Source organism: Phyllopteryx taeniolatus, chromosome 14 (genome assembly GCF_024500385.1).
Source record: "Phyllopteryx taeniolatus isolate TA_2022b chromosome 14, UOR_Ptae_1.2, whole genome shotgun sequence".
NCBI classification, from domain to species: domain Eukaryota; kingdom Metazoa; phylum Chordata; class Actinopteri; order Syngnathiformes; family Syngnathidae; genus Phyllopteryx; species Phyllopteryx taeniolatus.
In genome coordinates, this window is record NC_084515.1 from 16883918 (window position 1) to 16897844 (window position 13927).

The following is a 13927-nucleotide window of genomic DNA, read 5'->3' on the forward strand; positions in this document are numbered from 1 at the left end:
TATTTGCCGCAGAAAGCTCACAATACAGTGTAGCCCCGCATATTCACAGTCCGGCATTCACGGATTCACCTATTTGTGGATTTTCCGGGGGAAAGGTATCCCGCGGTATTCGCAGACCCCCACGCGTTGTCCTATGTTATTGTCCAGATCACATCACAAAAAAAAAAAACAATACATTTTTCACTGGAATTCTAATGAACATCAATTGTTTGCTGATTTTCAGCGGGGATTATGATGATGGCGTCATCTTCGTGAACGATCAAAGAAATGAAGACATTAGTTGCTGTTGTTTTTTTAGCAAGGCCGTCAGAAGTGGGCAGGGCGTGTGCTGGTGATTGAGCGCGCACACACGCACACACACACACACACACACTGCGCTGTCATGCCTCCTGTGACTTTTGACAAATATGGGCATGTCGGCATGCTCGCTTGTGCATGCGTGTCTAAAAACAGACTCAAATGTGACACACTCTTCTTCTCGCTTGACCGGTCCACCGTTTGTCCTCTGGACCTCCAGCTGCGCAACGTCCTCGCGTCCGCGGTGTCCCGATCTCGGCGGTGTTCCGGTCTCCGCGGTGTCCCGGTCTCCGTGCTGTGTCGTGGTCTCCACAAGGTGGTCATGGAGAGTCTGGAGAAGCAGCTGATCTGTCCCATTTGTTTGGAGATGTTCTCCAAGCCCGTTGTCATCTTACCGTGTCAACACAACCTCTGTCGCAAGTGTGCCAACGACGTCTTCCAGGTGAGTGACACGTTGACGGACGGACGCACTCATGTCACGTTGCCGTTGATCCCACAGGTCAGTGTGTGTGTGTGTGTATTGACTATGAAGTTGTCACGTTTGGTTAGGGACAGCTAGGCCTTCTTTGCTGGCCTAAACACTATCAAAAGCACTGAGCTCCATTCACTGTAGTCACTTATTCTGTTCATTTGGCAGTGTTTCTCTGGGCTGCACGGCTTGCAGTACGCGGATGCCCGATTTGTTTTGGTCCAATCAGATTTCAGCCTCTCTGTGTTGCCATGTCAATGTAATCTGCCTCGGCCCTTCACAATCACAAGTGGTGGCCCATGGAACGTGTTATGGGAAAAATGTGAACCCTTCGTAGACAAGAGGCAGTCTGAGAGGAACGCAAGATCCAATTTCATTCAAACCTGACCGTTGAAATACAAGCAGGTCAGCGAGAGAGACGGAAGCAGGGTGACCTTTTTTATCCGCACACCAAAGCAGAGTTCATATGATGTTATAATTAAGTGTAAGGACATATTTTTCTAACAAACATAAACTACACGAGCGCACACACATTTTCAAGTCGTACTCGGCCTTTTTCTCTCATCTCCAAACTTGTCAAGTCTCCACTGAAGGCCAACCGCACCCCCGCCACTGACAAGATGGCCGCCGGGTCACACACCGGATTGGATTTGTCGGTGGCGACGACAAGACGATAGACAGCCGGATGTGACGACGACGCTCCGCACGGGACATCCTAACCTTGCCTAACCCTAACCCTAACCCTAACCCACAGGCAGCCAACCCCTACCTGAGCTCCAGAGGTGGATCCACGGCGCCATGTGGCGGCCGCTTCCGCTGCCCGTCGTGCCGTCACGAGGTTCTGCTGGATCGCCACGGCGTCTACGGACTGCAGAGGAACCTGCTGGTGGAGAACATCATCGACATGTACAAACAAGGAAGCGGCAGGTACACGCACGCGCACACGTACAGGGGAAGTCAAAAGTCGACACACCCCTGTTCAAATACCAGCTGTTCGTATTGAGTTATTACTTAAGGTGACCTAAAACCTGCACGTGCCGATTAAAAAAAAGAAATATTTTAGAGAGGAATTTAAAATAAAGAACTGGAATGATGTGCTTGCACAAGTATGCACACCCTTTTGTAAGTCATGATGTAGCTGTGTTTGACCAATTGACCAATTGACCAATCACATCCAAACTCCTGTTAAATGCTGTCAGCACACACCTGGCGCCATTTCGAGTGCCTCTGATTAACCCCAAATAAAGTTCAGATACTCTAGTAGGCTTTTCCTAACATTGTTTTCTTCCTAGTTGAAGCCTGAATATTTTGTACCAACACAGACTGCTATGTGGAACTGTTCCTACTTCCCTCCAGCACCACTTCCAGCCACTGTTGACGATGCCGCCACCAGCATGATTCCCTTTGCTGATTCTGCTGTTCTTTTGGAATTAGGGCCAAAAACCTCAACTTTGCTTTCAAAATTCTGCAAAAACACACTTGAAATCAAACGTATGTACGTGAGAAAATGTGTTTTGGTCCGATGAAACCAAGAGTGAACCTTTTGGAATTGGGGAAGGATTTATGGACAGTTCCTCATTTGCTTAAGCTACGCTGAACTAATTAGTGTGATGGAAACACAAACCACATGGGCCGCAGAAACCTTTTGCTCGCAGGAACTGGTGGAAAAGCCCCTATGGTGTAGCTCTTCTCTGCTCGCAGCCATGTTGTTAGTGTAAGCAGTGCACATCAGCTGGGAACCAGGAATAAATATGATTTTTTTTTTTCAATTAAACTGATCATGAATCTTTAGCTTGAAAATTCCCAATGCTTTTGGGCGTAGTTGTGTTTAATTGGGGTCAGGATTCTGGGGGGACCCTGGGAAAAGGGTTTGATCAGCCCTGGACTATTCACACGTGTCACGTGTGTTTCAGCAAGGCGACGTCACTTCCTGATGTGGGGGGGGAGCATCCGGTGTGCGAGCATCACGAGAAGGAGAAGATCAACATCTACTGCCTGAGCTGCGGCGTTCCCACTTGTTCCCTCTGCAAGGTGTTTGGCGTCCACAAAGACTGCCAGGTGGCGCTACTCGACGTCACCTTCGCCAAACAGAAGGTACTGAGGTCACGCTAACTTCCGTGACATCACAGCGGTGGCTGTTTGGAGCATTTCACCCTCAAAGATTCATACATAGACTTCATCGCCATCTATCCGTCCATTTTCTGTACCGCTTTATCCTCACGAGGGTCGCCAACAAAGAATATTATTCTATTATTTTGACCGCCATCCTTATATTCTACACTGCAGTATCTGTGATGTTGAATGTGCGCATGAGCCTTTAAAAGGCCGGCCTGGCCTGTTGAGCGGCGTGGACGTGAGCCGATAAGGACAGACTATTGGCCGGTTATTTCCCGGCTAAAGCATTAGCCGCTGTAGTTTACAGTGACGGTGTCATTTGAGGCTACCACAGCTGTGCTAAGAATGTACACGTGTTAACTGTATTTTGTTGCCATTTGTTTAATAAAGCGATTGCAAGAGCACCAGCGGTCTGTTTCATTCTCGCTCTATCCAAACCACCTGCTATGGATTACAATAAATCCAAAGTAGCTGTGGCAGTGAGGTGGATTTTTCCGCCTGTGGTTTTGAGTCGATGGTCCCCCGGGAGAACACCGGCTTCCGTAGGGCAGGAATGAATGAAGACTTCGAGACACTTGGCTTTTGGGCTAATTCGATTTATTGACCAAGCGTCATAGGTGCTGCTTACGAAGCCAAAACAACGACAAAGCCCCCGAATCTCCTGGATGCCAGTTTCTAAAGGTGTCATTATCTGGGCGCGGAATTAACCCAGCCCCTGGGTTTACCCGGAATGTGGTCGCTCCACATGACCATATTTGGAGTGTTCTGCTGGCCACAAGGTGGCACTCCGTGTCCGTGAAGTACCCACACCCGCCTGCTGGCGTCGAACAGACTGGCTAGGTGCACAAAGGGTTCCCTTATCATATCAGATGCAAAACAGTCCTCTTTGAAGACCAGAAGCCCCGTTGTAAACCAAAGACAGGTTACCGTCTGACAAAGGAAGGAAAACTCTCATAAACATACAAATGAAAAGACGGTTGGCTTGAATACTGACAAAACGCTTGGTCCTCTCAAAGGAATTCTGACTTGGGTACTTTTTAAATATACTACAGGAGGCTACATTCAATAAGCTAGCAATCTTACGGGAGATGAGCAGTTGACCCACTGTACTCTACAATTAACAATAATAACAATAATAATCAGCGCAGAGCCCCTTAAAGGCACACGCGAACAAATACTACAGTACATACAATCCTTACACTTAAGACCAGTTAATTTCTTTGATGATGTTTTGGATATTAAAAGCGATCCAAAATTCCTCATTTTGGTGAGCAGGCGGAGCTGAGCGAGTGCATCTCGCTGCTGGTGGTCGCCAACGAGCGGATTCAGGCCGTCACGAGTCAGCTGGACGACGCCCGCAGAGCGGTGGACGTCAGTTGATCTTCATCCCGTCTCCTCTTCTTCATCGCGCCGTACGTAAGTATTCCAAAGCGTTCCGATAAACAGGAAGTCTGGCTCGGCCGCATTTCCAGGACAACGGTCGCCGGCAAAAGTCCAAGGTGTGCGAGTCGTTCGACCATCTGTTCGCCGTGCTGGAGGAGCGAAAAGGCGAGCTGAACGCCCGCATCGGCGCCGAGCAGCAGGAGAAACTGGACTACTTGGCGGGACTCAGGATGAAGTACGGCCAACACCTGGAGAACGCCGCCGAGCTCCTGGAGAACGCCATCCGCGCCATGGACCGGGCCGAGATGGCCGCCTTCCTGCAGGTCAGCCTCCGGCGTGAAGGCCGAAGCCCAGGCTCGAAATACTGTATTTTGGTTTTCTTTGACGAGCAGTCTTGCGAATCATTTCTTCATTTGAGGAGCAACTTTCCAATTTTCAGGAGTCACCCAAAGCAAGGCTTTTATTAAATAACACCAATACGACAATGTAACAGAGGAGTTGAATGGAAGGAATATTTGAGTACTCGAATATCCTACTGAAAATTCCATCGAATAATCGAGTATTTGGATAAACTATAGTTTTGCTTGGTTAAAGAGCAAACGTGAATCTAAAAGAGAAAACAAGACCTTTAACTTAATAACGTACGCCCAATTCTTTTCCATTTTTATATCATCAACAGTTTGTATTTCTTCAATTCACATAAAAGACAAGGTGCTCATTGAAAAAAAGAGCCTTTGTGCACCATCACTGAAGCAGCTCACATTTTGGCATTTTGTGACATTAATACATTACGCTCACGGCTCTGCATTTTTAGGAGCTTAGAGCAGCTGACTAGGAATAGTCTACTCCAACTTTTGGACGTGTTCCATTTGTTCAAACAAAAATGGAGAAACCTCGGGACGAAACAAATATTTCCTTCATCTGACTTCACCCCGTCCCTCCTCTGTTTGGTTCCATGATTCACTTTACTTTTATTCCGCTCTGGGCACAGTTTTCACCTCGTTGACTAGAAGGTTTTGCGACTAACCGATCATCAGATGGTAGTATAGTGAACCACTGCTACAACAGTACCATATGGGCCATATGTTACACAGTGACGACACTGAGCAAAAGCACGTCTAAGCCAAGTTATCATAAACAAAGCCACACACGGTGTTGGGAAAGTTCATTTCCTACACAAACTCGTTCGAAGTTCAGTTCACTGTTCCAAAAATGAACGAGTTCATAGTTCTTTTTTTTTTTAGGATGCTGCTGCTGAAAATACTCGCATTTCATGTCGCCATTGTTGCCACCCATTCAGTCCACGCGAGTAGTCAGCTGCAGCTTCCACCCTCCAATGGCGAAAAGAAAAAACTGGACTTTTGTCCTATTACACAGGATGACAAAAACGATGAGGAAAGGACATTGATAACTTTGCAACAAAGTATTTACTATATTAACAAAATATTTGATCTTATCTAGTCTTATATTACAGAACAAAATGCTAATTTTACAAACTCGCAAACTGCGATGCAAGACCGCTTAATATGAGCCTTGGAAGCCTTCAGCCTGTCAGCCTGAAGCCCTGAAGGCCTGAAGGCCTGAAGCCTGAAGCCTGAAGCCTGAAGCCTGAAGCCTGAAGCGCTGAAGGCTGAAGTCCTGAAGGCTAAAGTCTGAAGGCGTGAAGGCTGAAGTTTGATGGCTGAAGCCTGAATGCTGAAGTCTGAAGGTCTGAAGGTCTGAAGGCATGAAGGCTGAAGTCTGAAGACCTGAAGTGTGAAGGCTGAAAGCCTGAAGGTTAAGTCTGAAGTCTAAAGGCCTGAAGGTTGAAGGTTGAAGGCTGAAGGCTGAAGGCTGAAGGATGAAGGATGAAGCCTGAAGTCTGAAGTCTAAAGGCCTGAAGGTTGAAGCCTGAAGTCTGAAGGCCTAAAGCCTGAAGTCCAGTTGATGTTAGGATGGCTCAGTGGTTAGACTCTACATTGTCCGTAGGTGGGAATGTGAGTGCAAATGGCTGTTTGTTTATATGTGCCCTGCGACTCGCTGGCGACCGCTACAGGGTCTACCCTGCCTCCTGCCCGCAGTTAGCTGGGATAGGCTCCGACATACCCGCGACCCGTGTGAGGATAAGCGGTGTAGAAAATGGATGGACGTGTCCCGAAGGTTGGCGCTGATTCCTATTGTGCTCGTGGAATAAGAATTTTCACAGAAGAAATCATCAAGGTAGGGTGGCGCCACGTTGACCGAAAACATTTTCAAGTCACGTGTTACCTGCTGACAGCCCGCTGTTGAACCGTTTCGGGAGCAAAGCGTTTTGGCCATCACAGGAAGTAACGCAAAGAGTAAAAGTGTCGCACGCACGGTCAACTTCTTCACGAGAATGACATCGGCATCCAGAAATCCACATTGGCTCAGAACATGTAGATGGTGGCGTTGATTATTACGTCTCTTTTGTACATCTCGTGAAATCCAATGCGTAGCTTGTCGTTGCAGGATATTTACAAAATAAACATTGGTCAACATACATCAAATTCTCGTGAATTTGCACACTCGTGACAATGAAACGACCTCAAAATGGCAGCCCCCCTCGGCTACTACATGCCGCCAATAAATGCTTTGTAGATTCCAGTAAACAGCAGCTGATAAAGAAGATGAGCACATTTAGAATAAAACAAAACGTTTGGAAATCTTGACTGCAAGTCAATGACTTAATGGGGCATTAAGTCATTTACGTTGAGTCAGAGTCGTTCTCACTGACGCGAAATCGTTGTTGTTTTTCTCTTAGGACAGCAAGCCGCTGCTGCAAAAGTGAGTCCCGATCAACGCGCTCGTTTCGGAGGATGTCGTTTGTGGACGATGTCGCCGTCGGACGGCGTGATGCTAAGCGTGCGGTGGGGCCTGTGTGCAGGATGGCGGCGGGAAGCGACACGTCAAAACTGGAAAAAGTTCAGTTGGGATATGAGAAGATGGAGCACTTTTGCGCCAACTTTGAGCGCCAGAAGAAGGCGCTGATGGCCGTCAATTTCGTCAAGAGTAACAAGCTTCACTTGAACAAGTTTGACGACAACAACTACTACTAATGTCTGTTTTAGCATGTCATCACTTGTGAGCATGGCTTCACTTGCTAGCATAATCATCACTTGTTAACATGTGGACCAACAAGCATTTGGGAACAATTACTGCTGCTAGCATCTATTTTAGCGTGTCAAGCGTAGCTATGAAGACTAGATACGCTAGCGCGCTGTAGCAGCCCAGCTAACCGACGTGCCTACGTGGCAGCCATGTTGGAGTGGTCGCCGTTGCCATCAAAGGCAATGCATGGACTTGAAATTAAGTCGGAACTTGCTCAATTCTCAACCGATTTTCACGAGGTTTGCTTTTTTTTGTCAACACCAAACCATGTGCAATACAGAATCTTTTTTTTTTTTTTTTTTTTTTTTTTAAATCCCATACCGGTGAAAGGTTATTCCCAGTTCTCTTGTTGTGATTGTAGAATGTTGTACGCAACCGTATGCAGCACAATGTACCGGCATCCTTGGGCTTTTGGTTTTCTTGCCGTCCACACAAATGGAATGTGCTGACGACTTTGACCTTCCTAGCTTTGCGTCGCTATTGGGACGCAGCTCATAAGGCCATGTCATAGCTACCTGTTCATATCTGTGGTGTCAACACCTCTTAGTAGGGATGGGCGAGTACCGATAACGGGTATCAATCTTCTTCGGCTTGTCCCTTTAGGGGTCGCCACAGCGCTTCATCCTTTTCCATGGAAGCCTATCTCCTGCATCCTTCTCTCCAACACCAACTGCCCTCATGTCTTCCCTCACGACATCCATCAACCGTCTCTTTGGTCTTCCTCTAGCGCTCTTGCCTGGCAGCTCCATCCTCATCATCCTTCTACCAATATACTCACTATTTCTCCTCTGGACGTGTCCAAACCATCCAAGTCTGCTCTCTCTAACTTTGTCTCCAAAACATCGAACCTCGGCCGTCCCTCCGATGAGCTCGTTTCTAATTTGATCCAACCTGGTCACTCCAAGAGCGAACCTCAACATCTTCATTTCCGCCACCTCCAGCTCTGCTTCCTGTTGTCTCTTCAGTGCCACTGTCTCGAATCCGTACATCATGGCTAACCTCACCACTGTTTTATAAACTTTGCCCTTCACCCGAGCAGAGACTCTTCTGTCACATAACACACCGGACACCTTCCTCCACCCGTTCCAACCCGCTTGGACCCGTTTCTTCACTTCCTGAGCACACTCCCCATTGCTCTGGACGGTTGACCCCAAGTGTTTCAAGTCCTCCACCCTTGCTATCTCTTCTCCCTGTAGCCTCACTCTTCCCCCACCACCCCTCTCATTCATGCACGTATATTCTGTCTTACTTCGGCTAATCTTCATTCCTCTTCTTTCCAGTGCATGCCTCCAACTGTTCCTCCACCTGCTCCCTGCTTTCACTGCAGATCACAATGTCATCTGCAAAACATCACGGTCCACGGGGATTCCAGTCTAACCTCATCTGTTAGCCTATCCATCACCACTGCAAACAGGAAGGGGCTCAGGGCTGATCCCTGATGCAGTCCCACCTCCACCTTCAATTCATCTGTGACACCTCACCGCTGTTCTGCTGCCCTCGTACATGTCCTGTATTATTCTAACATACTTCTCTGCCGCTCCAGACTTCCGCATGCAGTTCCACAGTTCCTCTCTGGGTACTCTGTCATAGGCTTTCTCTAGATCTACAAAGACACAATGTAGCTCCTTCTGACCTTCTCTGTACTTTTCCATCAACGTCCTCAAGGTTTAATAATGCATCTGTGGTACTCTTTCGAGGCATGAAACCATACTGTTGCTCGCAAATACTCACTCGTGTCCTGAGTCTAGCCTCCACTACTCTTTCCCATAACTTCATTGTGTGGCTCATCAACTTGATTCCTCTATAGTTGCCACAGCTCTGCACATCATCCTTGTTCTTAAAAATGGGCACCAGCACACTTTTCCTCCATTCCTCAGGCATCTTCTCACCTGCTAGAATTCTATTGAACACGCTGGTCAAAAACTCCGCAACCACCTCTCCTAGATGCTTCCATACCTCCACAGGAATGTCATCAGGAGCAACTGCCTTTCCATTTTTCATCCTCTTTAATGCCTTTCTAACTTCCCCCTTACTAATCATCGCCACTTCCTGGTCCACCACACTTGCCTCTTCTACTCTCCCTTGTCTCTCATTTTCCTCATTCATCAACTCCTCAAAGTATTCTTTCCATCGATCTAGCACACTACTGGCACCAGTCAACATATTTCCATCTCTATCCTTAATCACCCTAACCTGCTGCACATCCTTCCCATCTCTATCCCTCTGTCTGGCCAGCCTGTATAGATCATTTTCCCCTTCTTTAGTGTCCAACCTGGCATACATGTCATCATATGCCTCTTGTTTGGCCTTTGCCAGCTCTACCTTTGCCCTGTGTCGCATCACAATGTATTCCTTTCACCTCTCCTCGCTCCTCTCAGTATCCCACTTCTTCTTGGCTAACCTCTTTCCTTGTATGATTTCCTGTACCGTGAGGTTCCACCACCAAGTATCCTTCACTCCTTTCCTGCCAGAAGATACAACAGGGACTCTCCTGCCTGTCTCACTGATCACCTTGGCTGCAGCGGTCCAGTCTTCTGGAAGCTCCTCCCGTCCACCGAGAGCCTGTCTCACCTCTTCCCGAAAAGCTGCACAACACTCGTCCTGTCTCAGCTTCCACCACATGGTTCTCTGCTCTGGCTTTGTCTTCTCCCCACCACCAGAGTCATCTTCCACACCAGCATCCTATGCTGTCTAGCCACACTCTCCCCTACCACTACCTTACAGTCGGTAACCTCCTTCAGATGACATCGTCGGCACAAGATGTCATCCACCTGCGTGCTTCTACCTCCGCTCTTTGTAGGTCACCCTATGTTCCTGCCTCTTCTGGAAAAAAGTGTTCACTCCAGCCATTTGCATCCTTGTTGCAAAGTCTACCACCATCTGTCCCTCCAAGTTCCTTTCCTGGATGCCGTACTTACCCATCACTTCTTCATCACCCCTATTTTCTTCACCAACATGTCCATTGCAATCTGCACCAATCACGACTCTCTCTCTGTCTGGGATGCTCAGAACTACTTCGTCTAGCGCCTTCCAGAATTTCTCTTTCACCTCTCGGTCACATCCTACCTGTGGGGCATAGCCACTCATCACATTATACATAACACCCTCAAGTTCAAGTTTCAGCCTCATCACTCGATCTGATACTGCTTTCACCTCCAAGACGTTCTTAGCCAACTCTTCTTTTAAAATAACCCCGACTCCATTTCTCTTCCCATCTACAAATAACATGGTCAAATAATTTCAACCCTGCCCCTAAACTTCTGGCCTTACTGCCTTTCCACCTGCTCTCCTGGACACACAATATATCAAGCTTTCTCCTAATCATCATGTCAACCAACTCCCGAGATTTTCCTGTCATATTCCCAACATTCAAAGTCCCCACATTCAGTTCTAGGCTCTGTGCTTCCCTCTTCTCTTTCTGCCGAAGAACCCGTTTTCCACCTCTTGTTCTTCTTCGACTTCGACCCACAGTCGCTGAATTTCCAACGGCGCCCCGCAGGTGGCGGACGTCATTAACCCGGGCCACGACCGATCCGGTATGAAATTCTTTGGACGAACACTCAGATTTGTTTGGAAAAGTTTGAAGCCGGATGCCCTTCCTGACGCGACCCTCTGCATCTATCCGGGCTTGGGACCGGCCTACGGTTTGCACTGGCTTGTGCCCCCCATAGGGCTGCATTTGATAACAGGTATCAATATCAGGCCCATAGCGGCCTTATTTTAAGGTAGGGTTACTCACGAAGGCTGCCGATACCAACTACCGATACTTGAGGCAAAAAAGTGCAGTTGTCGCTACACTGCAGCGGTTCGACACAACCGTGAATCGTCATGTGTGTCAGAAAGGAAGAAAGAAAGAAAGAAAAGAAAGAAAGTGTTTGTTCACAACTATCTGTCATAGCCTTCATGGAAAATGTAGGTATCAAAAGTACGAGTGGTTTTGGTACTCAATGTCAATGAGTACTCAAGAGTGAAGATTCCTACTGGTATCGGCCTGAAAAATGGTATTGGATATCCCTACTTGTTAGCATGTTAGCTGCAAGCTAACTGCATGGACCACACGCGCGGCCCCCATGCGGGACCGCTATGACATGCGTGGCCTACATGCGGGACCGCTGTACACGTACTGGTATCGGTGTGAAAAAGTTGGATGAAACGTGCCGACTTGTTAGCATGCTACCTTGGAGATAACTGTTGAGTAACTGCAAGCGTCTTTTGCTTCCTAGTGGTTGATGCCAACGATGCCAACGAAGACGACACATCCGTGGAGGTGAGTGGTTCCAAAGTGAGCGGAGCGACGCCAGCACCCTCAGCCAATCATCCGCCTGCTTTTCTTTCATACTTGGAGGCCCCGCCCCCTCTGACCGTACACACCAAAACTCCTCCTCCAGAAAACCGGGCCACGCCCCCTCCTACCCCAACCAATGCTAACTCCGCCCCTCAGGTATGACTGACTCATCATCATCATCATGCTCTTCTTCCCTTTGCTTGTTTTTTTTCTACTCCTCGTACTTCTTCCATCTCTTCTTCTTCTCCATCTTTTGTCTGCTCCTCCGCCTTCTTCCTCTTCTTCTGTGTTGCAGGCGGCGTCTGAGCAAGTCGCCGACGATGACGACGCAAACAGACACGTTTTCTCCTTCAGCTGGCTCAATCACAAGTGACCTCCTCCTCCTCCTCCTGCACCTCCTCCTCCTCTTCCCGGCCATCCTGCTTGTCACCAATTGTGTTTGGAAGTGAACACAATCAATCACCGCTGGAAAACTTTTCTGCTCATTTTATTCTTTAATTGGACATAAAGAAGTGACATTCAACACTCTGCCAAATTGTTAATTTTTACTCCTTTTGTTAAATCTCCTATTTTACTAAAAAAAAAAAAAAAAGACAAATGATTTATTTTGATAAAAGAAGAAAAAAGAAAAAATTCATACAATGAATCAATTTAAGGAAAACCCCCCCCCCCCCCGATGTTTTTCTCTGTAAGGTAAGACTTTCCGTCTTCCTCCATAGCTCAGACATAAAGAATATTGGAGGTTGTTGTCCAGTGTACGAAATAGCCAGTAATTGCCAGCAATTCCTGCAGCTCCTTCAATGTTGCTGCTGGCCTCTTGGCAACCTCCCTGAGCGCTTCTCTGATCTTTTTGGGGAACGTCCACTTGTTGCTTTTATTTTCTCCAATTGATGACGACCGTCTGTCTTCACAGTACGTTTCATACCTTGGAAATGATTTTGTCCCCTTCTCCTGACTGTGATGCCTTCGAACAATGAGATCCCTATGATGCTGTGTTACTTTGCTTACCGTGCGGACCGTGGCTCGTGCTGTAAGATGTGACGACAACAATGCGATTGGTCGGCTGGGGGCGGAAACAGAAACAGAAGCGCTGTTGCGGCAGAGGAGATCCGGTCAATTTGCACAATAAAACACACTTGACACGCGAAACGCAATCAAATGGAAATGATATGAATTGGTCATTCTTTCTATGCGGCCCGGTACCGGTCCGCAGACCGGGGGTCGGGCAGCGCTGCACTACAATATAGCAGTTCACAACGCCTGTGAATATCCTCATTCATTCAGGTCCTTTCATTCTCAGGGCATCGAATCGATCGCAACTGGACTGTTTGTATTTGTTCTTCGAAGACGTTTGGCCTCCCGTCCGAGCAGGCTTCATCAGGCTGAGTTAGGACGCACTAGCCGCTGTTCGTGTGGGAAATGCGACTTTTTATGCTCCGATTCCACGTATGGAATCCTTCCCTACGTGCCTCTAAGTTGGAGTATAAAGAGTTGGATTTTCCACACAAACACTGGCTCGGGCATCCTACCCCGAGCCTTGTTGCACGACCTGATGAAGCCTGCTCGGATGAGAGGCCAAACGTCTTCTCAGAACAAACGAAACAGTCCAGTTGCCATGGATTCAAAGCAGTATTTATCGAGCATGAGATAAAAAATCCATCGTACTTACTGGAGATGCTGACGGAGGCAGCAGACCCAACTTCCTTTTCTCCTGCCTGCCTGTGGATGCTTGCTGTCGGAATCATTTTCAGGCCGGACAGCAACAGCATTTTATTTTGTCTGAGCCAGCCTCGCAAAATAGAATTGTTCCTTGAAAAGCGCGTCTGGAAAATGATTTTTTGGAATCCTGTCCAACGTCGTCTTTGTCAGTAAATCAATTTCATGCGCATGTTCAGCTCAACCAATCAGAGGACGGGAAAAACAAACCGAAACAGCGTGTCTCAGCTTATTGTGAAAAATCATTGATGTGATGAGTCTTTGCATGGATGAATATCCTCCTTAATAATAACTTCATTTGGGCAAATTTGTGATTGCAGAAGTGAATATTAAACTGGCAGACCTTCGCATTATTCGGTACCAAAGAAGTAGATCTCACTTTTGAAAATGTTTGGGAGCCCTCAATAGAGTGTGTGTGTGCGTGTGTGTGTGTGTGTGTGTGCACTTTGTCCAGTCGTCTTTGATTTGATGCTGCTGTAGTGTTCCTCCGCGCCAGCAGGTGGCGTCGAATAGAGGGAGGCTGACAGCGGAAGGTTTTCTGACTGTTTTGCTTG

The 13927-nt window shown here is 47.6% G+C and overlaps 1 protein-coding gene and 1 long non-coding RNA gene across 9 annotated transcripts; one reads left to right on the plus strand and one right to left on the minus strand.

Moving 5' to 3' along the window:
- The first annotated feature begins 367 nt into the window (after positions 1 to 367).
- LOC133488744 (E3 ubiquitin-protein ligase TRIM63-like) lies at positions 368 to 12185 on the plus strand. Of its 8 annotated transcripts, none has more exons than XR_009791735.1 (10): positions 368 to 739; positions 1521 to 1693; positions 2680 to 2860; positions 4157 to 4252; positions 4354 to 4587; positions 7026 to 7048; positions 7149 to 7185; positions 11596 to 11639; positions 11718 to 11813; positions 11953 to 12048. XR_009791735.1 is itself a non-coding variant. In XM_061797020.1 (10 exons), exons 1-10 carry the CDS (start codon positions 383 to 385, stop codon positions 12028 to 12030), a joined length of 1407 nt encoding a protein of 468 aa, XP_061653004.1. In that variant the 5' UTR covers positions 368 to 382; the 3' UTR covers positions 12031 to 12185. The 8 variants fall into 8 exon arrangements, 7 of the variants coding, with proteins under 7 accessions (XP_061653004.1, XP_061653003.1, XP_061653009.1 ...); XM_061797020.1 differs by having other exon boundaries at positions 7149 to 7273; positions 11953 to 12185; XM_061797019.1 differs by having other exon boundaries at positions 7149 to 7273; positions 11761 to 11813; positions 11953 to 12185.
- Positions 12129 to 13880, minus strand: LOC133488755 (uncharacterized). The gene is made up of 2 exons (XR_009791736.1): positions 13327 to 13880; positions 12129 to 12747 (listed from the first exon to the last, which is right to left on the minus strand). It is a non-coding gene; the product is annotated as an uncharacterized LOC133488755 (long non-coding RNA).
- Between the last annotated feature and the right edge of the window lie 47 nt (positions 13881 to 13927).

Bases quoted from the DNA above. Each gene is read 5' to 3' on its own strand.
- LOC133488744 (XM_061797018.1), top strand. From the start codon at position 383: ATGCCTCCTGTGACTTTTGACAAATATGGGCATGTCGGCATGCTCGCT. The intron at 7,049-7,148 runs GTGAGTCCCGAT...GCCTGTGTGCAG, and splicing joins AGCAAGCCGCTGCTGCAAAA to GATGGCGGCGGGAAGCGACA. The intron at 11,814-11,952 runs GTATGACTGACT...TCTGTGTTGCAG, and splicing joins ATGCTAACTCCGCCCCTCAG to GCGGCGTCTGAGCAAGTCGC.